Raw genomic sequence first — 22203 nt, 5'->3', positions numbered from 1 at the left:
AATAAATGACTTGTTTTTGACTTAAGTCTTCAAGTAAACTATTATTTAGTTCAGGTCCTTTTAGTTTGAGAACCTATCACTTATTCCTCTATTTTATTAATTTTTTATAACTCGATCCATTTATAAGTTTCCCATGATAATCTAATTGCTTGACCCCTAGATTGTACCCCATTTCTTGACAAATTCTCCAATATCAACCATTCAACACAAGTCTTTAGACGTTTAAGAAATTAGCAGTCAATTCTAGTCACGTGACTAGCCTTTGATTTTTAAAAATTGGACTAACATGCAAAATGTTAAAAAAACATGGCAACTGAATTATATGTTATCTCTCGAGCTCATCACATTTCACTTCTACCCTCTTAGTTTATAATCTACCAATGTTATCCTCTTCTCTTTCACAAATGTCCAATATTACCCCTATAACCCCATCAATACTCCACTTCTATCCCTATAGTTTGAGTCTACTAATTTTATCCTTCTAGTTTTCAAAAAGCACCAATTTTACCCCTAAACGTTAAGTAATTTACTTTTGAATATGATGTTTTAGACCGTTTTACGTTTTCAACATTTTTTGTGAGAAGTTGTTGCATTAATGAGATTTAAGAGGAAGATGAGAGAGAAGTAAAATAAACTATGAACAAAATGAGCTTTTTGTTCGTTATTTTCTTGTAAAGGGGCAGAATTGAAAACTTTTTTAAAATATGGCACGAAGCTAGGAAATTTTAAAATAATAGAGCAGTCTTAGAACATCAATCAATCTATAAAGATAAGAATATAGTTTACACAAATTATTATCGGCAAAGCCGATAAAAAACAAAGAAATCAATAATTTCAACATAAAAAACAAAATCCCAAGTCCGGAATCACAAGCAACCAAGCCCAGGTGCCAATTACCAAATAACCAAAAGATAAAGATACAAGGGCTAAAAAGGAAAGTACGAAAAAAGAAGGTTAAAGATTATCCGTGCAAAATTAGACACAGAAAATTAGATTTTAAAATTGTGGTAGAAATTATATTTTATTTAGAAATATATTACAATAATATATATATATATATATATATATATTTAATATCATCATAAAATATTAAAAAATAAAAAATAAAATAAAAAATATTTTTTAAAAAAATCACGGTCGAATAAAAAAAAAAAAAACACTGCCAAAGACATTTGTGTTTACTGCAAGCGATCGTTTTTGTTTTGATAAATGCGTACGGGTTAGAAATAATTACTTTACAGTAACCACAAGAGAGAGAGGAAAAAAAAATCAATCGATTATAAAACGGGCCAGTTCTGTTTCTGACGCCCACTGGCCAACCCATAGGAAGGAAAGAGCATCGTAAACACTATAGAGATTAGAGAAGAGAGTGAGGAAGAGAGAGGAAGACAAAAGGGGGTGGTGCGTGTGCGGTGGTATTGGTGTGGGTAGGGGCGGTGTTGGTGGTGGTGGCCGTCGTGAGTGGCGGAATACGCCGTAGCATGGAAGAAGAGCTGGCCATGCTTAGGCAATTCATTGGTCAGCTTGTAGACCTTTTCAATCTCTACGGCTCTCCTCTCCCTCCTTTTGATTCTCTTCAACTGCTTCACTTTCACAACCAACAACAAAACAACAACAACAGGTCTCTCTGTAGATCCCTTTCATTTCTTGCTAGACCTATCGTCATCCTTTTTCTTAAATTTCACTTTATTTGCTACTTAGGTATTCTGCTTTTTTTCCCCTTGGTTTTAAGGTTACTTTAATAATAATAATAATTTGACTCTTTAACATTGTTTCGTCTTGGCTTTTAGAACTTGTTATGTTTTCGTCAAATATCTCTCCTCTTGGTCTGTCCAATTGTTTAGTTTTGGTACGGACAATCTCAAGCTCTTAGCAGCTATGTTTCTTTTTTGGTTCAATTTCACTGTTCACTGTCCTCCCCTGTTTCAGGGAAGCTTTTAAATCTGTTGTTTGAGAAAACAGAAATGATTCATTCTTATGTGATTTTTATAGTACTTGTTAAGTTGTGGTAAATTACAAACATAGGATCTCAGGTATTGAGTCCTTAACTAGATTCTTAATGAGTCTTGAAATCATGCATAAATTCTGTGTTTTTTTTTCCTTTTTTTGTGGGGGCATCGGTTTAAGAATTTAAATTTAGCCTGATCACTCCTCATGTTCTCATGTTCATGGTTCTCCCAAGAGAATGATAAGATTGAAAGAATAAATCACGGGGAATCGAATGAATTATAGAGAGTTACATACTGTCTAATTTGCTCCTCGAGAATCAAATTATCGTGTATGAAAAATCACCACGGGCGTTTTTGATTTTGTTTCCTGTGTTTTTTCTTTTCAAATATGCGTGCGGATATGCTTGCAATCGAGGTCCTCTTATAGCTAAAAGTCACAAAAAACTGTAACACCTTTTGCTGCTAAGATTTTTCTTTTCTCCTCTCAGTTTGCATGTGAAGAGATGCTTGGATTTTCCATATTTACTCTTGGGATTGGATTAAAAATGTCATTAAAACTTATCTGTTTGGATTTGAGATATTGGCGCTTGCCCCAGGAGACTTGCATCCCCTGCATCAATTGATTTAAGAGTGCTTTTTTCATTCTGTTGCATCTTAAGATTTGCACTGAACATGCTCATATAGGTCACGTGGAAGTGATTCTTGGGAGTTGAGACTCATTACTTGCGATGAGCTCTGTTATTATTTACAAGTTAGGATTGGGGTTAGCAACTTTCCTGGTGCTATGGAAACAGTGTTGGACTTCCAAAAATTGTGATATAGGTGATTGTCGCTAAATTTCCCTTGCAAGATCCTAATCTGGCAGGAGTTAGAAACACAGTTGAGTGACCTCCTTTTCTTTTCCAGCCTGTTGTGAATGACATAGAATTTTTGGACAGTAATGCTTTCCCCTAGGAATTCCTGATTAGTTTGCGTTCTTCTGTGCAAAAAATTATAAAACTAACAATATTGCTTTATACTATCATGTTAATAAATGTTAGCCATATCTCTGTCAATATTCTGACTGCCTGGGTTGATATTGTTATCGACAAGGGAAGCCTCTATGATGTTGTTTATATTCTTGCTGGGATATGCCACAGCCATGGTTGAAGGCCAGGAGAGGAGTTGAATGTAAGTAGGGGAAATGATTTAAGATAAGCCGAGGATCTTGCAGATGATAGCTGGCATAGGTTACTAGTCTAAACTCATTTTAAGCCCCTTTGTACACCTCAGGCTTGGAACTTTTGGGATGTCAGAGTAGGTACTGAAGAAATCTTCAAACAAGTTGCTTGGAAAATTTAGTTTCTAGTTTCTAGCACCAATTTGTTCTTGTACGCTTGAACCTGGTTTATTTTGGGACATTTTGTTGAGTAGGTCACCAGAACTACATAGAAGTCCATTTTGATATTTGTGATTTGTTTTATTTTTTGGAAATTTTGTGATCACTCCATTTTTTTCACTTTAGCCAGTCAAGAACTGATCAAAATGAGCTCACATTAGGATCTTACTTGTAAGAATCATGGGATATGCTAGATTTTCATGCAAGAATCTCGTATATATTGGCTCCGCTAGTTGATCCTCACTCCATCTTTGTGATATTTCTCGTCTTTTACTGCTTGTTATTTCTATTCATTGGTTCTCTAAAATTTCCTTTTTCTGTGTTTTCTGCCTTGTATGTTTCCTGCACAACTTTAGCATACTGCTCCTAAGAATTCCTCCTCAAAAAATAACAGTGGCATGAATGTCCCTACCTTGCATTGTCACATGGAATGAACTTCCTGTTTCTCACAATAGCTTACTTCTGTATATTTTTGGTGCCATCACCACCAATGCTTATACTCTTGAATCTTGCTATCTTATGCCTGCTTGTGGATATGCGTACAAAGAGAGAAGTATCTACAGCATGCATGCATATCTATAGGAGAGCCCACTTCTCATGTGAAATGACGAAGCACAGTCAAAAGATGGCGAGCTCAACCACAGACCAGAAAATGCCATACATTGTCTAGATGGGATATATTCGTGCAATGCCTTTCCTTGCCATTAAAAATAAAAAATTAACTGTGGCAAAGAAGTTCTTGAAAAAAATGAGAATATGTATATATACAACAGGAAAAACTGAGTTCAAAGAATGTATATGTGTGCTTTGGATTCACTTTTACCTTTTAACAAGATCTTATAGGTTTTTTCACCTTTTTTACAGTTTTGATACTCTTCAAGTATACTCCTCTGTTTTAACACGTGGTTAACATGGATAGTAGATTTCTTGGCAACATGATAAAAAGAAAAAACATGCTTGCTGTTTAGTTTAGAATTTCTCAAGTACAGGCATCAAGATCTCAATGCTGTATTATGTCTGCATCTGTTGCCTCTATTATGTTTTTGGTTTTCCAAGCACAAACAGTTGAACTAAACTCACAGGCATTAGATTGAACATGATTATGTGTAGGTTATTTGAAATTTACTTGACCAGATGTTCTGGCCGTGGCATATTTCAGCTTGTTGAAGCCCAATTTGTGATTTTGAGCGTCTCTGTGTTTATATTTTTTTCACAACCTGATATCTGCTTATTTTTTAGTAATGATTTTTATGCTGAATTATTTTGGGTTTGTGTGTTAGTACCACCATGCACTCTGTTCACAGTATGAATTTCTTAGCTCTTTTACAGATGGTGCGTCCTCAATCTTGATGATGGCTCTGCAGATGATTACTGTAGCCTTGTGATGGTGGCTGGAAAATCTAGAAGGTTCAAGATGTTGGAACCTGGCAAGCCTCCAGCCTCCAAGAAACCTCGAAAGGAGCGGAATCGAGGAAAATCACTCGGAACTACCAGTTCAAATGAGGTTATGCAACAAGAGATTTGGAAAGAATTCCCAGAAGACCTGTTTGAAGCTGTTATTGCTAGACTTCCAATTGCTGCATTTTTCCGCTTCCGCTCAGTTTGTCAAAAATGGAACTCCTTGCTTGACTCTCAAAGTTTCTCTCAGCATTGTGCCCAAGTTCCACAAGCCAACCCCTGGTTTTACACCATCACTCATGAAAATGTGAATTCTGGAGCCATGTATGACCCTTCTTTGAAGAAATGGCATCACCCAACTATAAGTTACCTGCCAACGAAGATGATTGTCTTACCAGTTGCTTCTGCAGGGGGTCTTGTGTGCTTTCTTGACATTGGTCACAGGAACTTCTATGTCTGCAACCCTCTGACTCAATCTTTTAAAGAGCTGCCACCAAGGTCAGTGAATGTCTGGTCCCGTGTTGCTGTGGGGATGACTTTGAATGGCAGTGCAGCCAGTGGGGGCTACAAGATCTTGTGGGTGTGCTGTGATGGAGAGTATGAAGTTTACGACTCACTGAAAAATTCTTGGACCCGACCAGGAAGTATGCCCTCTTTTATAAAGCTACCCCTATCACTGAACTTCCGGTCACAAGCAGTTTCCCTTGGAGGTACGCTTTATTTCATGCGGTCAGATCCTGAAGGGATCGTGTCCTACGATATGGTTACTGGGGCTTGGAAGCAATTTGTTATGCCAGCCCCACTCCATCTGAGTGATCCCACACTTGCAGAGTGTGGGGGGCGGATCATGCTTGTTGGCTTGCTAACAAAGAATGCAGCCACATGCGTGTGCATTTGGGAGCTGCAGAAGATGACACTCTTGTGGAAGGAGGTAGACAGAATGCCAAACATATGGTGCTTAGATTTCTATGGAAAGCACGTTAGGATGACTTGCTTGGGCAACACAGGTTTGCTCATGCTGTCACTAAGATCAAGACAAATGAACCGACTAGTTAGTTACAATGTGGTGAGCAGGGAATGGCTCAAGGTTCCTGGTTGTTTGGTGCCACGTGGTAAAAAGCGGCAGTGGATTGCATGTGGCACTGCCTTCAATCCATGCTTGACTGCTACAACTTAGCCTCTACTTGTTGTGGCAATATTTGCACGTTGGCGACGGGGATTTTGCATATTTAGTGGTTGGCTGCAAGGTTTTGCTGCTGATTTGTCCCGGTACCAGCTTCCTTGGATGTTTTAATGAAGTAGACGATACCAGAGGTTAATATAATGGTATCTATTCATGTGCAAACATGTTGTCTAATAACTTTTGAATTGAAAATTCACGTTTGAAATGGAATGCCACTGGTTCAGATCTGTCCATTTTAAAGTGAAAGGAGCTCTTAATTTTTTTCCAAATCCCAGGCTAATGATAGTTTCCGCTCAGAACTGCCACCTGATGAATTTCAATGGAGTAACATTTGCCTTGGCTAAATTTTGTCTGCAGTCCGCAGCAGGGTTAAGAGCAGGAATCGAAGTTTCACTGCTAAGACATGCCATTGAAATCCACTATTTGCTTGCATGACGAGAGCTGAAGTTCCTGCATTTGGCATAGCATCTAATGTGATGTGCATGGTCGATTATTTTAAAGCTAGAAGAAGGGTTAGTTAATTTACATGAACTATGCCGTTTTATCAGTTCACCCATCAAGAACTACATCAAAGGTGCTATAACGTTTGAGGATCCCTTAGGGGGTGAGAGAAAAGCTTACAGCACAAAGCAATTGCCCGAGGAAAGGGGTTTTAAAGTGAACCTAGTAGAAAGCTGCAACTCCATGGTTTTGCTTAGCAGTTAATCGAGTGTGCACACAAGATTCATACTCCATGATAAAAAAAATTTAGATTTTCATGGAATTCGCGATATGAGACCCGCTAGTTTGCTTCTCTAACAAAAACTTGATAATTATTGTGTCATCTCGTAACATAGTAACGACAGTACCGGAGAACTTGTCCAAAATGCAATCGCTGGATGCTGACATAATAATTGTCATCGGTAATGTTATTTCAAGTAAGTTCACAGAAAAATCAAGGCCGGGGCCTATCCCTCTGTTTAAGTCCGTCCAGCCTGATTGTAGTGGCTCGACTGCTGGAGGACCCAAGCTCAGGGATGTCAAAGCACAGCCAGTTCTCTGAAACAGCTTCAAATATGCAAAACTAAGATGAACAGTTTTAGTTATCCAGTCACGGTAAAGAGCAAGTTTTTTAATCGAACGTAGGAGTTCTTTCGGAACAAGGGTAAACATTGATCTAGTACAAGTATTCGTCATCTATCCTACATGCTATCAGGAAAGGGAACCGAAACAACCACCCATCCACTGCTGCCATCTCCCAAAATCAGTGACAGTTTAAGCCATGCCTCCGCCCGTGGCTGTCCTGATTACCTTGAATAGACCGGCTACAAAAAAATAAAAAAACATGATCAACGACTAGGAAATTTTCGGTTCCTCACAATAGAAATATGCAAGCACACAACATCACTGTACTTGTTTATAGAAGTCACGAGATCCTCGTACAACCAACTTTGATGATACAAGCGATGAGAATGAAAATAATATGAATGGAAGGAGATAGCATCATAGTTATCAAGTTTTTGTTCCGCCAAACAAATGCAAGAATCCACACTGGAAAGGACATGAACCCTATTTTCAGGACTCATTAAATTGTAAAATGACAATTTCAATCCAAAAGTGGCATATTCCCATGTTTATGATTTTCAAGGGCATCTTCAGGCTCCAAATTCAATTCTAGCACCATGCTGCTATGTTTGAAGACTACATTTAAACAATTCAAAAAAATATGAAATTAATAGCCAATTCACCATAGCAACAATCTTCAGGAAATCATAAATTGAGCACGTTTAATTACATTACTTACAAATTTAAAAATCAGGACATCAAGATTTGTTGAGAGAAAATTATAAACATGACTAAGACAAATAAAAGAAAGCTTAGAGACAAAATTAAAAGAGGGTTAAATGAAATTTGGCTCACATGATCCAGTGACAACAAACATGAAGAATCCAAGGAGAACAGGACCAACAGGATAGTCCTTTCCCTTTTTCTTGGTTGTTTCACGCACGCTCATCTCTTGGTAATGTTCTTATCAAACCTATCAATTTTCATATCCGCAAGATGCCTTGATGTAGCCTGAGCAAACAACAATAATCACAATAACACAAATCAATCCTCAACATATATCATAATCTCGTAAAGCTAAAGTGCAATGTGCATACATTATTACAGATGCAAGGGAAAACAATCAAATTCTAATTTACAAGGACATTATTTGCCACACAAAAGTTTAGTTCATAATCTGCGAAAAAAAATATTGAATTCTAACCTTCTTAAAATAAATTAAAAAAATGCATTATTCAGCTATCACTAATGCAGATATTATTAATAGCAAAATAATTGGCCAGTTATTCTATCATATGCACAACACACACAAAAATTAGAGCAAAATATAACATAGAAAATAAATTCTGCGGATCAGATCAGTTTGATCACTCATCATTTTCCTGTTCTAAATCCGACTGAACAAGGTAACAGAAAAAAATAGAAACAGATAAAAAACCCAGAACTCTCAAAATATAAAGGAATAAAAAGCAATTATTATAGAACTACAAATTACCATGGTTAACAGTAAGGAACATCCCGTAGCTGGAAATGGTCATGAAGTTACAGGTGACTGGCTCTTTCCTTCATTACTTTCCTCGCTCCCCGTTTTATTTTCCCCATTCTCCACAATCTCTTCTTCCTTGACATCTACCACAACCTGAAGAAGTTCTGATGGAGTAGCTGCTGGGTCCAGCTCTCTGCAACCTTTCGGAGCATTGGGACCTTCGTGACCCATGAGCAAGTATGAGGGAACATGGTGTGAAAATCGAAACATCTCTTCCCCTGGGATCCTCTTGACTTCCTTGGGGTCCAAATGCTGGTGAAACACAGTCTTGAAACCAGCAACTTTTACCAAGGGAGTAACAGTCACACCTAGTTCTTCACTATAGTCTTCAAGTACTTCCACCATGTCATACTTGTGTATCACCTCATCTGCTGTCAGCTCGTTCCATTCAGGAGACCAATTCCTATAGAGAGCCCAAACATCCCCTTTCCTCGGATATACACGAATCACCCCACCTGTCCCTTTTATCCACCTAACCTTGTGTGAAAAGGAATTGAGTGAGTTATATATCTCATATCTGCCCACTCTGAAATCGCCACAAGTTTTTGAGAAGCCAGAACCAACCCAATTTAGTAGGCCCAGTTCACTATTAGTTTTAGAATTAAGCCAACTGATCCGCATTTTGAACGGATTCAAAGAAATTACACTGTGGATCATAGCATAATATCGGGGCATCCCATCATCATCATCATATGCAGCCCATACCTGGTTTTCCCCAAAACATCTTTCAGTTCGATCTTTGTCAAAATCGTGAAAATCAGGATCTGGGACATTTATTGACATCGTTTCCAAAGTTTCAGCATCTGTCTTCATGCCAGAAGTGATGGGAGAAATTTTGAAGTCATTGACTCCATTTTCCATATCCACAGACTTGTTCTGGTCAGTTATGTCTTCAGGGTTTGACAAAGAATTTTTCCCCTGATCAATTGCTTTCTCATTCTCCACCCCCTTTCCGGGGGCAGATTTGACTACTGTAGCGGACTTCCATTCATTTATATTCTTGCGAATGTCTGTCTTTGCCTTCTCCATTAGTACGGTTTGAGTTTCAAACTTGGAGACATCCCTCATGCCGTAGGGCTTAGTGATTCCATTCACCCTATTTTCAGAACTTCCCTGCCTAAATCCAGATATATTAGCTGTGCCAGCTCCTCCAAATCCCGTTGTAAATGGACTTCCGTTGTTTCCATGGCCAACATCTTCCATGCCTCTTCTTCTCTTAGCAGCATTAGAATGTACATTATAAGATGCACTAGACATCTTTTTTGAAGCAGCACGATTCTTTCTCTTCATGGCCTCCTCTCTTTTTGTAGCTGCCTGTGCTTCCTCGCGCTCTCTCTTCACTTTTTCATATGCCCGCTGGACCACATTTACAGCTTGAGCGGCAGTTGTAGCACCACCAGCTCTAGAGAAAGCGCCCCACTGAAAGTTTCCCTGGTTATTTGAATCAGGACCACTGGATCCCCCTGCTCCCAAATTTGAAGAGGCAACATTACTCCTTCCAGAATGAGATGTGTTTCTGCCATTAGCAGCTTGATGGTTTGAGTTCTGCTGCTGCTTAAAAGAACTCGATGGTGCCGCAGACCTAGAAGCATGCAAAGGAGGGGGTGGCATTTCAACGGCTAAAAATGGCTCATGGCAATTAGGACATAGTAGCTTATGATTAAGATAGACTCTGAGATACTCGTATTGCATCTTGCATCCATGACAGACAGTCCAAAAGGTATTGGGTTTCGTCTTATAAGATGAAGCAGGAGTTGAAGAATGGCCAGTTCGAGAAGTACTTTTGTTCGTCTTCACACTCGATTTGGTGAAATTGAAAAACCCATTGGACCCTGGTTTTGCTGATGAACTCCCAAAAGAAGATGAACTCTTTTGAAATACTTTCCCATTTCTTCTCTGGTCATATGCCATCCTCTTGGTTTTATCAGACAATAAACTCCATGCCTCGGAAATAAACTTAAATGCACCATCCGCTCCAATTGACTTGTTTTTATCAGGATGAAGCATAAGAGCCAGCTTCCTATAATGTTTCCGCACCGCCTCATCATCTGCTTGTGGATCTGCACCAAGTATCCCATACCAATCTGCTTCCCCATTTATTTTGTTCCCAGCAGCAACATACACATCAAGTGTAGCCATCATCTGAGGAATCCCTTCAAGTCCAGGATACAAGTTCTGGGCCTTCAGAGCAAATTTCTTTGCCCCCGCCATGTCTTTCGCCGAGAACTTCTTCTCAGCAATCTCTTTGGCCCTGGTGGCCTCATCTTTGTTGCATTCCATTTTATGCTCTCTCACTCTCCTTTTTTAAGCAAAACATTAACACACACCAAGGCAGATTTCAGATTCAACAAAGTTCAGCTACCCTGTTCCTTTGTGCAAATTCTGAATAAATGAAATATTAATATCAAATATCCGTCGGGCTTCTTGTTCAAAATCCGATCGCATAGATTTTTTAAACAGACTACAAAACACACAAGTCTCAAAGAATGAAAATTACTAATTACCATAGTTACGGCAGCGACGGAGCGAGATGCGGTGGCCGGAAACGGCCACGAAGTTACAGCGATTCCCACTCTTTCCCTCTCCGGCGAGATGGTCTCTTGTCTCTGCCCTTTAGTTTCCTCCTCTTCTCTCGGTCGTTTGGTTATTATTATTATTTATTTATTTATTGGGGTTATAAGAAAAAAGATTGGACGGGACTAGTCTGTGACATAGAGAGTGTTGTTTTTTTCGACAGGGCATCGACACGACCATTCAAAAGGATCTAACGGTTTATAACTGATGCGTAACCATGTAAAACTTCAACATAAACCTTGTGTCCGATAACATCTTACCCGTTCAAAAATATATCGAAATGTGATCTCAGCTATCCACGAAATCTATTTATTCTTGTATTTTTAAATGACAAAAATTTAAGAAAATATAAGAAAAATCTCTGCAAGAAATAAAGGTTAGTTTCTGTTGTAACTTGAAGGGATTGCAATTACCGTGTTTAATTCCTTAGTTTTACGAACTATTAAATATATTTATTTATTATATTTTAAGAGTTAGTTCTTAAGTGTTTGTGCTTCACTGCAAACCAGATAAAAGTTTTTCACATAAAAGATAATATTCAGTTACTACAAGCATGTTTTGAGACATTATTTGGAAATATGGTTGGATCATATTTTTAAAAAATATATATTTTTTTTAATAAAGCTTCAAATTAATATTTTTGTAGTATTTTTTTATCATTTTTATGTCAAAATAGATAAAAATTATATATATATATATATATTATTTTAATGCATTTTCAAGCAAAAAAAAACCTTGAAAAACACACTGCACCACAATTTCAAATACAAAAAAAAAAAATAGAGAGAAGAAAAATACACAATTCAAATCGTAAAATCAACTAAGTCAAATAAGTTAAAAAAAATATGAAACAATAAGAAATAACAATTGATGGATCAAGTTTAAAAAGAAAAGTGATTAGGATAACCCTAGAAAAAAAAATTTAAATGGAACAAACAATGTATTTTAATTCACGGCTCATTAAACATATAAGAACAAAACAGGGTAGACAAACGACATAAAAAAACAATATTGCTTAACACGATTTAGCATGACAAACTTATAACCTAAAAATAAGGTCGAGCCAGATTAAAATAACCCAATAAAAAATAATGAGAATTATAAAATGTTTTTTAAAAGAATGTGTTAGTTTTTCAAACTCATGACCTGGGTATTAGATCCAGAACATCCTTTTAAAAAAAATTATAAAGTCCAATTCTCAATTAATTAAAAATTGAATAATGAATTTGAAAAAAAAAAGAATTTTAATTGTAGAAAATAATTAAAAAATAGCAATCAAATAAATGAAGATTAAAATTCAAATACCAAATAAATTTTTTATTTGATTGAATGATGAAATTGAAAAGAAAAATCAATTCAGCAAAAGGACATAAAAAATAATGATCAAAATTAATATAAAAAATAAAACAAAATTATGATTGAAAAGTTAGATTTAAAAGAATAATAACATTTCCAAAAGGGCCTATAAAAAAATAGAAATCAAAATAGTGGAGGTCAAATTATAAAACATAATGCCATCAATTTAGATTGAAAGATTAAATTAAAAACAAATAATTTTTTTACAACAGAACTAATGATAAAAATTAAAATTAAAATGAACGAGTACCAAATTAGAAAATATAATGTGTAAATTAGGATAGAAAGATGAAATTAAAAATAAATAAAACTTCTACAAAATGATCAAGAAAAAAAAATAAGAACTCAAATTGAAATATCAATAATAAATAAATCAAATTATAATTTTTCATAAAAGAGGGAATAAATAAACAAAAGAAAGTCTTATAGCAATAAATTATACCACAAACACCAACATGTTTTGCTCCAAATGAAAGATGATATGGCAATGATTCAACTACACAATTAAAGGATATTATTGGATGCAAATAAACACTATACATGTCGTTCGAAGTGCACGGCCCCTACCAATATCTTACACTCACATCTTCTTGTTTTTTTTATTTAGGTAGACACAAAATTGCTCTTAGATTGACTTAATAATAATGAAAAAACTATTGTGAAAAAATAAAAATACCCCTTGATTTCAGATTTAATATTTTTGTTTTTGAATATATTTTGGTTGTTTCATGATGCATAATTAATATGAAAAAAAGATGTATCTATCCTCATTCAATATGATAGTGATAAAAGGATTATATGAAAATATTTAAATACTCTTTATATGATAGCTAATGTTACGTTTTTCTGGATGGATGAACAAAATCATGATTACACCGTTACAATAATTTTATTTTTTTTAGTGGTGAGCTACAATGTTTTCCAATAAGTTTTAGCTTATTGTGATATACTAATCCTTATATCTTAAAACGGTATATTAAATACTGTAAAAACTTCATAGACAATTTAGAATGGCTAATTCACTTTTATAAATATCTCTGTATATAATTTAAAAAAGTCGTGGTGTATTTACTAAACACTAAAATTATAAGGTGAATCGTTAATGAAAAATTCATATAATATTCAAAGATTTGTCAACAAAACTATCGTAGTATTTACGTCAACAATTTGCTCGTTTTTGGTCCAAGAAAGATGGACTTGGTCTGTATTACAAATACAGGAATGGTTGAGCCCATAGTGGATTTACTTACGAATGGACCTGATAATTGTTAATGTTTGAAAGCAGATTTTCGGATTTCTGACCTGGAATTCTTCTGGTTGAGTTTTGGGTTTTAAGAGATAAGAAATGGGTTAGGGTTTTTTTCAGAGGTAGAATTAGGCCATTTTGAGGTTGGAGAAATGTGTGTGGGGGGGGGGGGGGGGGGGGGAGGTTTTTTTTGGTACAGTATATGCAGCAGAGATGGAATGCTTCGTGGCTTTAAGGGTAGTAAAAAATTTGGTGGGTGAGCCTTTTGATGTTTGCATGTGTGGTGGATTTGGGAGTCGTTTTGATGTGGAATTTGGGTTTGATCTTGTTTTGTTTGGTGGAAAGGAAACGGGCTAATAATAATTTGATTCTTTATTATTATTATTTCTTCATTCGTGATCCGAGCCTGTCCCATATCAGGTTCTAAGACCAGGCTTTTGACCACGGGCACTGCCCTGCACGCACTTATCAATCAATCAATGAAAAAGACGGCCTTGCAGCATCCGAGTATTCCATATCTGCGGAATGGCTATCGCCCGAGGAACACCCTCTATATTCATCAGATCATGATTCAGCCCTTCAAGAGATTTCCCGGTACAAGACCAGTTAAAGGATGGCCGACTTTTAGACATTCCGTCAAAGTCATCCAAATTCCAACTTAGCATGACTTGTTCAGTAAATGCCATGTTTCTGTGTAAAGAAACATGGCATTGGGTTGGATGAAGACCACCTTCAGCCTGATCACAGAGGCTAAGCCTCCAGAGATGTCAAGCCAAAGCCAGTTATCTAAAGCAGCTTCAATGGAAATATGGGAAACATGGAAAACTAAAATGAACAATTTAATTAAGCAGCACGGGAAAGGCAGCAGTTTCACATCAAACATTCGAGTTCTTGAGTACAAGGTTAACAATAGATCTAGCAAAAGTGTTTTTGTCTCTCCTACATGCATGCTAATAAGAAATGTGATGAAAACAACCATATGCGGCTGCCATCCCCAAACAATTTAGGCCATGCCTCCGTCTGTAGCTGTCCTGATTATCTGGAATAGAGCTGTTGCAAACAACAAAGAAAATCTGATTAATGACTAAAATTTTAGGTTACTCAGCAGCATGACGGAATAGAACCGAATTACATAATTCTACTTTTTTGAAGGACTCGCAAAATCTTGATCCAACCACAAGAGATGAGCAATGAAATCGTTTGAATGGATAATTTTCTAGTCAAGAACAATGTTCCCTGTTTTCAGCTAGATTGAATGGTAAAATAACCATTATTTCATTCTAAAAAGTGGCAGATGCGAGGCCATCTTAAAGATCCCAGACTCAATCCTAGCACATGGCTGCTGCTATATTTGACAACTATATATCTATTTAGATAATAAGAAACAAGCAAACATTGAATAATCATGTATGCAACGAGCTTCAGCAAACTACAACTTCGCGCAAATCAGATTAATTCCCAAATAATCAGAAGGTTAAATAAAGGAAACGAGGCTTACATGATCCAATGACAACAAAGATGAAGAATCCAAGGAGAAGAGGACCAACGGGATAGTCCTTTCCCTTTTTCGTGGTTGTTTCGGGCACAGCTCCTCTCCTAGAAATGTTCTTGTCAAATCTACTGACTTTCCTCTCAGCAAGACGCCTTGATGTAGTCTAAACACACATAAAATTAATGATCACAAGTCAATCATCAATTTTCAAATTGAAACGCAACATCATCTTAATTATGCCAAAAAAATAACTTTTACAGATCAGACAGGTTCAATACGATCGCATTAGATAATTAAACAGATAAAAAACAAACACTTCTCAAAATATTGATCAATAAAGGAGAAGTAATTATAAAATTACTAATTACCATAGTTACAACCGGGAGATCCGGTGGCCGGAAACGGTTTGAGCGAGAAAGCGTAGCAAGAGGTTACCAGCGTGTCCGAGTCTTCACCTCTCCGGCGAGATCTTTCCGCGGGGTCTCACTTTTAGGCTTTTATTTCTCTCCTGTCTCTCGATCTGTTTTCGATATTTCTTTTTGCTTATATATATAGCCAAACAAAACAACTTGATGATAGGTTCCCCGGCCGATGCGTCACCGCCTTTGCTGTGATTGGCTATATCCACGCAAGGAGAACACTTGTCCTGTTTTTATTGCGTATTAATAGGTGTACGTGGACAAGAGGTCGACGTGGAATTTGCATGAGAAGCGGTCTCAGAATGGTATTACCTGTATTTTGACTCCCTCCCTCTCTCCCTGCTAAATTATAAATTAGTCAAAGTAATTTTTTTCATGAATTAAATAGTTTTTCATTTTGAAATTATTAATTAGTGTATGTTTAAAATCCATTTATAATTTAATTTTTTTCCGCTCATTTTATGTTTTTCTTTATCTAGTTTTTTTTTTAAATAGAAAAAAGAAAAAAATGATATGGAAAGATTGAAGAAAAGACAAAATATTTTTTCGAAATAAAAATATTAAGTTAAACATGATCAACATTGGTAAAATGATTGATTAATTATTTTCAAAATTAAATATATTTTTAATTTATTTTACAAAATAAAAGGAATTAATTTACAATTTATTTTTTTAAAGTGATTCAAGGTGCGGACTAATTAAGAAAAGTCCTTGAACTGGTTTTATGACGGTAAATGTAGTTTTATGACTCGTCAATTAAAAACCAATAAGAAAAATACAAATTTAATATTGTTTATTGTTATTGGATGATTCTACAATAAATAATGAAATTCTTTATGAATTTCTTATAACAACGCGATTTAATTCATATTTTGCATGTAACAAGATGATTAAAACAAAATGAAAAATTCTTATAGCCCTACTTATATTTTTCTATTTGTTGTTATAGTATAATGATCTTTTTGTTATTTCTAAAAAAATATTTGTCTTTAAATTAAGGATATTTTTATCTTTTCACACGGTAAATTAATCATCGTAGATTTGTTTAGGAGTATTGTCGGTTTTTTCATGTATTAATGAATAGTTAAATAACAAAAAAGGAAAAAATCTCACATTACTAGGGGTATTTTTGTCTCTCTTTTTTTACAATAAAATTACACAATACCCTCAGATCTAAAAATTAACACATTGAACCAAGGGTGATACGATATTTTCACCTTGGATATTTTGTAATTATTGGCTTGATCACGAGTAATAACATCATTTAACATTTTTTAAATTAAAAAAATTTGTTGGTGCATGAGAGACTTTATACATTTTGGGTGACTCGTGTGGCGTCTCTCGATTGTTGGAAATGTGCTTCCACCATCTCATTTTATTTTTCTTCATCTTCTTTTCCTTCTTTGGTGGAGCGTGTCAATTTATGGTGGTTGGTTTATCATCGAGTTACCTTTCTTTTCGTTTCTTTTTCTTTCATTTCTCTCTTAAAAAAATAAGCTATGGACCTCATTGTTATTGGTCTTTTAGATTCAATCCTTTTGATTTTGATTTTTGATTTTTATCATTTTCTCTTTTGTTATTTTTTTTTTAATTTTCAATTTATTCCTTCAATTATAATTGTAATAATAATGTTTTTTATAATAGTAAATATAATGATGATACTAGTAGTGATAATAATTGTGATAATAATAGTCTATTATAATAGTAATAATTATAATGATAATAGTAATATTAGTAATAATTGTGATAATAATTGTGGTGGTAGTGGTGCCAACAACAATAATAGCAATAGTAATAATATTATTAATACTGATGGTAATGGTTATAGTTATCATATTAATAGTAATAACAACAACAATAATAATAGTTCGTGGTTTTTAATTTTATCCTTCAAGTCGGATTTATATTTTTTTCAATAATAACAATAGAAATACTATTAATATTTCTAGACAATAATAGTAGTAGTAATAATAATAGTGATAGGCTGATAGTAGTAGTAACAACAACATCAGTAGTAGTATTAACATTACTAATGACAATAGTAATAGTAATAGTGACAATGATAATAATGATAATAACAAGTGCTAGCAATAACAATAGTAGCAGTGGTAGTGTAAAATTAACTTGGTAATAATAGTAATATTAATAATACTAATAGTAATAATGGTTTATTATAATAGTGATAGTAATAATTGTGATGATAACATAAATAATAGTAACAATTGTGATAACAACAATAATGACAATCATAATAATAAATAATGATAATGATGATGGTATTACTACTACTACTACTACTAATAATAACAATAATGATGGTAGTGGTGGTAGTAGTTACAGTGGTAGCAATAATAATAATGATAATAATGATATTGCTTTTAGTAATAGTAATAATAACAATTTATGGTTTTTAATTTTATCATTCAAATTATGTTTATGTTTTTTTTTTCATTTAATGGTGATAATAATAAAATAAAATTAATACTAGTAATGATAATAATAGTAACAATAGTAATTATAGTAATAATAATTATGATATTAGTAATACTATTAACAATACTAACAATGAGAATAATGGTAACAATAGTGGTAATAATAATCATAGTGATAACAACAACAACAATAATAACTGTGTTAATAATAGTAACAATAATAAAAAAAAATAGTGGCAACAACAACAACATCAAAAAAATGTCTAGGCATTGGTGACATGTCGTTTAAAAAAATATATATTTTAATAATAAATTGAACGATATCTTTATCTGATATTGAGATGAAAAAACATTTAGTCTACTTAAATTAACAAAGGTTAATTTACGAAATTCACAAGGATAATCTTAAAAAAAAATTAAAAATATCAATTTTGAATTAACTTAATTTTAAAAGACAAAATCAATAAAAAATAGCATTTAATTTACAAAAAAACTAAGTGAACTTGAATCAATTAAGAAAACTAACGATGCAAGTCATGCACATCATCAAATTTAATAAAGTTTTTATTCTAGAGATTATTTATCATTTAACTATATGACAACAAAGTACATGCTAATTTTTTCTGTATGAAATATTTTTTTAGAAGTAAAAGAATTGTGATAGGCATGTGGTGGCAAGATAGTAAAAGTATATCATTAATAACAAAGGATATTCTTCTAGGTTTAATAATGTGTGCACCCAAAATTAAAAAAACACTTTCTAAAATGTTGAAATACATGTTAATGGATTCCATTTTTCTTCTTCTTGCTAGGTGAAACTCAATGGAACCCATTAACATGTATTTCAACCTTTTAGATGATTGGAATCTTCGTCAATGATTATTTTCTTTGTCAACACTGTAATTTGACGTACTCGCTTAATCATCTCGTAAAAATAATAAAAAAAAGCTTTAATATCAAAATTAATTTTCTTACAATTAATAACCAATTTACTTCTGCTTCAAACTCCACGTACGAATACCCAATCTGAATACGTGCAGATTATTCATGTTACCTCTTTTCTTTTTAAAACTATGATTAAATAAAGATCATTGCCAGCACAATGAAATGCTTCGCAACGTTGTGACTACAAATCTTTCCAAGCAAAATGATTTTATCGATGGCCATTAGTATCTCCTTGGACATTGAATTTCTCGATGGCGATGGGCGTTCAACGATTTGCAAGACATTACAACTCTTTTGCTAGGAATACAAGAACATGTGCCATTTTAGGGATGAAATTGTATTGTTGCAAACATATACATCCCTCCCATTATGAATTATTTTAACCTTTTTTCTTCTAATAACAATGATAATAACACATTTGGCCATGAAATTAGGAGGTAAATTACCAGATATTTAGTGCCAAGAACTTTCCGTAGAAGACAAGGAAAAAAAGGAGAAGAAATGTATTAGAAAAGGTTGCAACAGTAGCATTAAGCCGGCACATCAATGGTGTATTGTAAATTTCAACAACCATCAGCCAAATCATGTGAAGCCTTGCCTTAACAAAAAAGAAAAGAAAGAAAAAAGAAGGCAACTGTCATGTTGGTTGCACAATCTCTTCTTTCATTATCCGTTGATGCAGGTGGTGGGAGTTGGTGCACATGGTCACACTTGATTAGTCAAAGCATGCTGACAATTTCCTTTGCCTAGAAAATAGCTTCAGATCATAAAATCATGAAGAAAAATAATAAATAAGAAAAAAAACAAGAAATTTTTGTTTCAATGCTATCTTTACTTAAAAGAACAATTTAGAAAGAAAACTCACACACTTTATGGGATTTGAAGAAAGGAATAGAAGGTTGCTATTCATTAGAAGTTACTGATTGGATTATGACGATGGTGATGACTATTGTAACCCATTTTTTGGTCCCACATAAAAAATAATAAAAATAAAAAAATTCAAAAAATATATTATAAAAAAAACGCAAAACGGTGCCGTTTGGAAACGGCACCATCGTCTTCTTCCCTGCGCACGCAGAGAACAGGGGAGAAGAATTTTTCTTCTCCACTTTTCGCCGAACTTCTTTCCCGGATTTGGCGCAATAAGACGCCTACCATTCGACGCCCACTTGCCTCCTTTTTATCCATTGAACAGATAGTGCAGGGGCGGCCAACAGTGGCCGCCCCACCATTCGCCCCCCCTGTTTTCCTATAAATACAGGGGAGGGCTGCTGAAAATAAGAAAAAAAAGAAAAGAAAAAAAAAGGGGGACCGGGAGAGAGGGAACAGAAGGGAGAAGAGAGGGAGAAGAGAGTGAGAAGAAGGAGAAGAGAGGAGAGAAGGCAGAGAAGAGAAAGGAAGAAGCAGAGAAGAAAACAGAGGAGAGAGAGAAGGAAAACGCAGAGCCACCGCCGACCACCCCACTGTCAGCGCCGCTTCCTATCGCCACCAGCAGCTCCGCCATGGACGACAGCCACCACAGGTCAGCCCTCAACCCCTTATCTCGTTTTACTATTCATCTTCTTGCTTGCAGAACGTGCACAGTGCACGTTCTGCATGCAAGAATTAATTACCCGGTTACTGTGCATTTGCACAGTAACTTGGCAAATTAATTCACTGGGTACTGTGCACACAGTAACCCGGTTACTATGTGCACAGTAACCAGCCCATTTGGGCCTGGGCTGGGACTTCAGCCAGCCCATGTAAAAGGGCCAGGTTTGGCCCAGCCCATGCAATTGGGCCTGATCCAGCCCATTGTAAAAAAATGAAAAAAAATATTATTGTTTTAAAAAATATTTATGATGTTCCCATTTTTTTTTTATGTTATTTTTATTAATATCGGGTAGTATTTTTATGTCGTAAAAATACAAATCGGGTATTAAAATACCCGGGTTTTTTTGTCACAAACTTCCAAAAATACAAAAAAAATTTTAAAAATATTTTTGTGCATACGGCCAAGTGTCTCAAATCTAAAATATCATATCGTATTTTTCATATGTCAAAAAACAATATTTTAGCATGCATTTTGGCTTTAATAACCAGTTTATTAAAGTCAAGAGAACATTGGCCAAAATCTCAAAAACAACAAAATATTTTATTTTGTTTGATTTTAGTATCAGGGATTATGAATTTATACGTAAATCGTATTCCTGATATTAAAAAGATATTTTCTTTTGACGACAATAGTTAGTTTTTTACCCGATAAAGATAAGGATCTCCTTACAGAGGAGGACTTATCTTAAACCGTAAACGAACCAACAATTCAAAAACCACAATACGATTTTAGATTTTATCAGACATTAAAACAATGCAGCCTACCTTAGGTAGGGCGTAGTTGGGGTGCTAATACATTCCCTTTACGCAACCAGTCTCCGTACCCGATCTCTAAAGACCAGTTAAGGTTCCTAGTAACCAGAATACTAGGTGGCGACTCCCAGTCCATATTTTCACTTGTAGAGACAAGAATTCTTTGTCTCTCCCTATTTTTGCCAGGAATAAATATTCCGATTTTTCCTTGAGGGTGGACGATCGCCGCGCCGCCGCACACGTGCGACAGAATGGCGACTCCACTGGGGATCTTGTGGACTAAGCTTTGTTTTTGTCTGATTTATTGTGTTTTTTGTTGTGGTTTGCGTGTTTATTTTTAAATATGCATTTCCTTTATTTATTTCTCACGCGCTTTAATTTTGTACATATTTGTTCATGCATTGTATAGAACTGCCTCATGCATCACATGCTTTATATTTTTCAAGCACACACAAGCTTCTAAGTTAAGTGGGGAATTAACGATCTGCCCTATGACTATTGGTCGGGTTTAGATGCGTGAAACACCCAACTCATATCTGAGTGCCTGCTTGGTAATGGTGGGCATACGTGCCTTAACTGTTCTTTGCAACGCCCCCATACTGCCTTTACGAAGGACGTCACTGGGCAGATATGAGACCCTTTTGAGACCAGGTAGAAAATCTATTCATGAATTAGACCCTGTCTTTAGTTTGTATGTGCTATCTTTCTTTACAGAATATGTCATACAAAAATAATAAAAATAAAAAATCATGTCACCCCCCTTGAAGGGCAAATGCATCATATAAATTACATGTTCATACATTTAACATGCATACATGCCATATCGAAATATAGGTCCCTAAAAAAGTCTACAACACCCGACTTCGAGCAAGAAACATGGAAGATGAAGAGCGTG

At 35.0% G+C, this 22203-nt stretch overlaps 3 protein-coding genes across 5 annotated transcripts; 1 reads left to right on the top strand and 2 right to left on the bottom strand.

Moving 5' to 3' along the window:
• Positions 1 to 1268: 1268 nt before the first annotated feature.
• On the top strand, positions 1269 to 6141 carry LOC118054497 (F-box only protein 6). Of its 2 annotated transcripts, none has more exons than XM_035066116.2 (2): positions 1269 to 1621; positions 4657 to 6141. In XM_035066116.2, the coding sequence occupies exons 1-2, from the start codon at positions 1482 to 1484 to the stop codon at positions 5900 to 5902; spliced, it is 1386 nt and encodes a 461-aa protein (XP_034922007.1). In that variant the 5' UTR covers positions 1269 to 1481; the 3' UTR covers positions 5903 to 6141. The 2 variants fall into 2 exon arrangements, with proteins under 2 accessions (XP_034922007.1, XP_034922008.1); XM_035066117.2 differs by having other exon boundaries at positions 1480 to 1621; positions 4646 to 6141.
• An 801-nt stretch (positions 6142 to 6942) lies between these two features.
• Positions 6943 to 11173, bottom strand: LOC118054496 (uncharacterized). 2 transcript variants are annotated; one of them, XM_035066114.2, is made up of 4 exons: positions 11003 to 11173; positions 8448 to 10880; positions 7808 to 7963; positions 6943 to 7212 (listed from the first exon to the last, which is right to left on the bottom strand). In XM_035066114.2, exon 2 carries the CDS (start codon positions 10776 to 10778, stop codon positions 8487 to 8489), a length of 2292 nt encoding a protein of 763 aa, XP_034922005.1. In that variant the 5' UTR covers positions 10779 to 10880; positions 11003 to 11173; the 3' UTR covers positions 6943 to 7212; positions 7808 to 7963; positions 8448 to 8486. The 2 variants fall into 2 exon arrangements, with proteins under 2 accessions (XP_034922005.1, XP_073264326.1); XM_073408225.1 differs by having other exon boundaries at positions 8448 to 10797.
• Positions 11174 to 14494: 3321 nt separating this feature from the next.
• Positions 14495 to 15703, bottom strand: LOC118054495 (uncharacterized). Its single transcript, XM_035066112.1, has 3 exons — positions 15535 to 15703; positions 15173 to 15329; positions 14495 to 14724 (listed from the first exon to the last, which is right to left on the bottom strand). The coding sequence occupies exons 1-3, from the start codon at positions 15535 to 15537 to the stop codon at positions 14678 to 14680; spliced, it is 207 nt and encodes a 68-aa protein (XP_034922003.1). The 5' UTR covers positions 15538 to 15703; the 3' UTR covers positions 14495 to 14677.
• Positions 15704 to 22203: the final 6500 nt, after the last annotated feature.

This window comes from Populus alba, chromosome 3 (genome assembly GCF_005239225.2).
Source record: "Populus alba chromosome 3, ASM523922v2, whole genome shotgun sequence".
Classification (NCBI taxonomy): Eukaryota; Viridiplantae; Streptophyta; class Magnoliopsida; order Malpighiales; family Salicaceae; genus Populus; species Populus alba.
Note: the sequence above shows the minus strand (reverse complement) of the source record. Positions and strands in the feature narration are given on the sequence as shown.

Bases quoted from the DNA above. Each gene is read 5' to 3' on its own strand.
- LOC118054497 (XM_035066116.2), top strand. From the start codon at position 1,482: ATGGAAGAAGAGCTGGCCATGCTTAGGCAATTCATTGGTCAGCTTGTA. The intron at 1,622-4,656 runs GTCTCTCTGTAG...GCTCTTTTACAG, and splicing joins CAACAAAACAACAACAACAG to ATGGTGCGTCCTCAATCTTG.
- LOC118054496 (XM_035066114.2), bottom strand. From the start codon at position 10,778: ATGGAATGCAACAAAGATGAGGCCACCAGGGCCAAAGAGATTGCTGAG.
- LOC118054495 (XM_035066112.1), bottom strand. The intron at 14,725-15,172 runs GTAAGCCTCGTT...TGTTTGCAACAG, and splicing joins CTTTGTTGTCATTGGATCAT to CTCTATTCCAGATAATCAGG.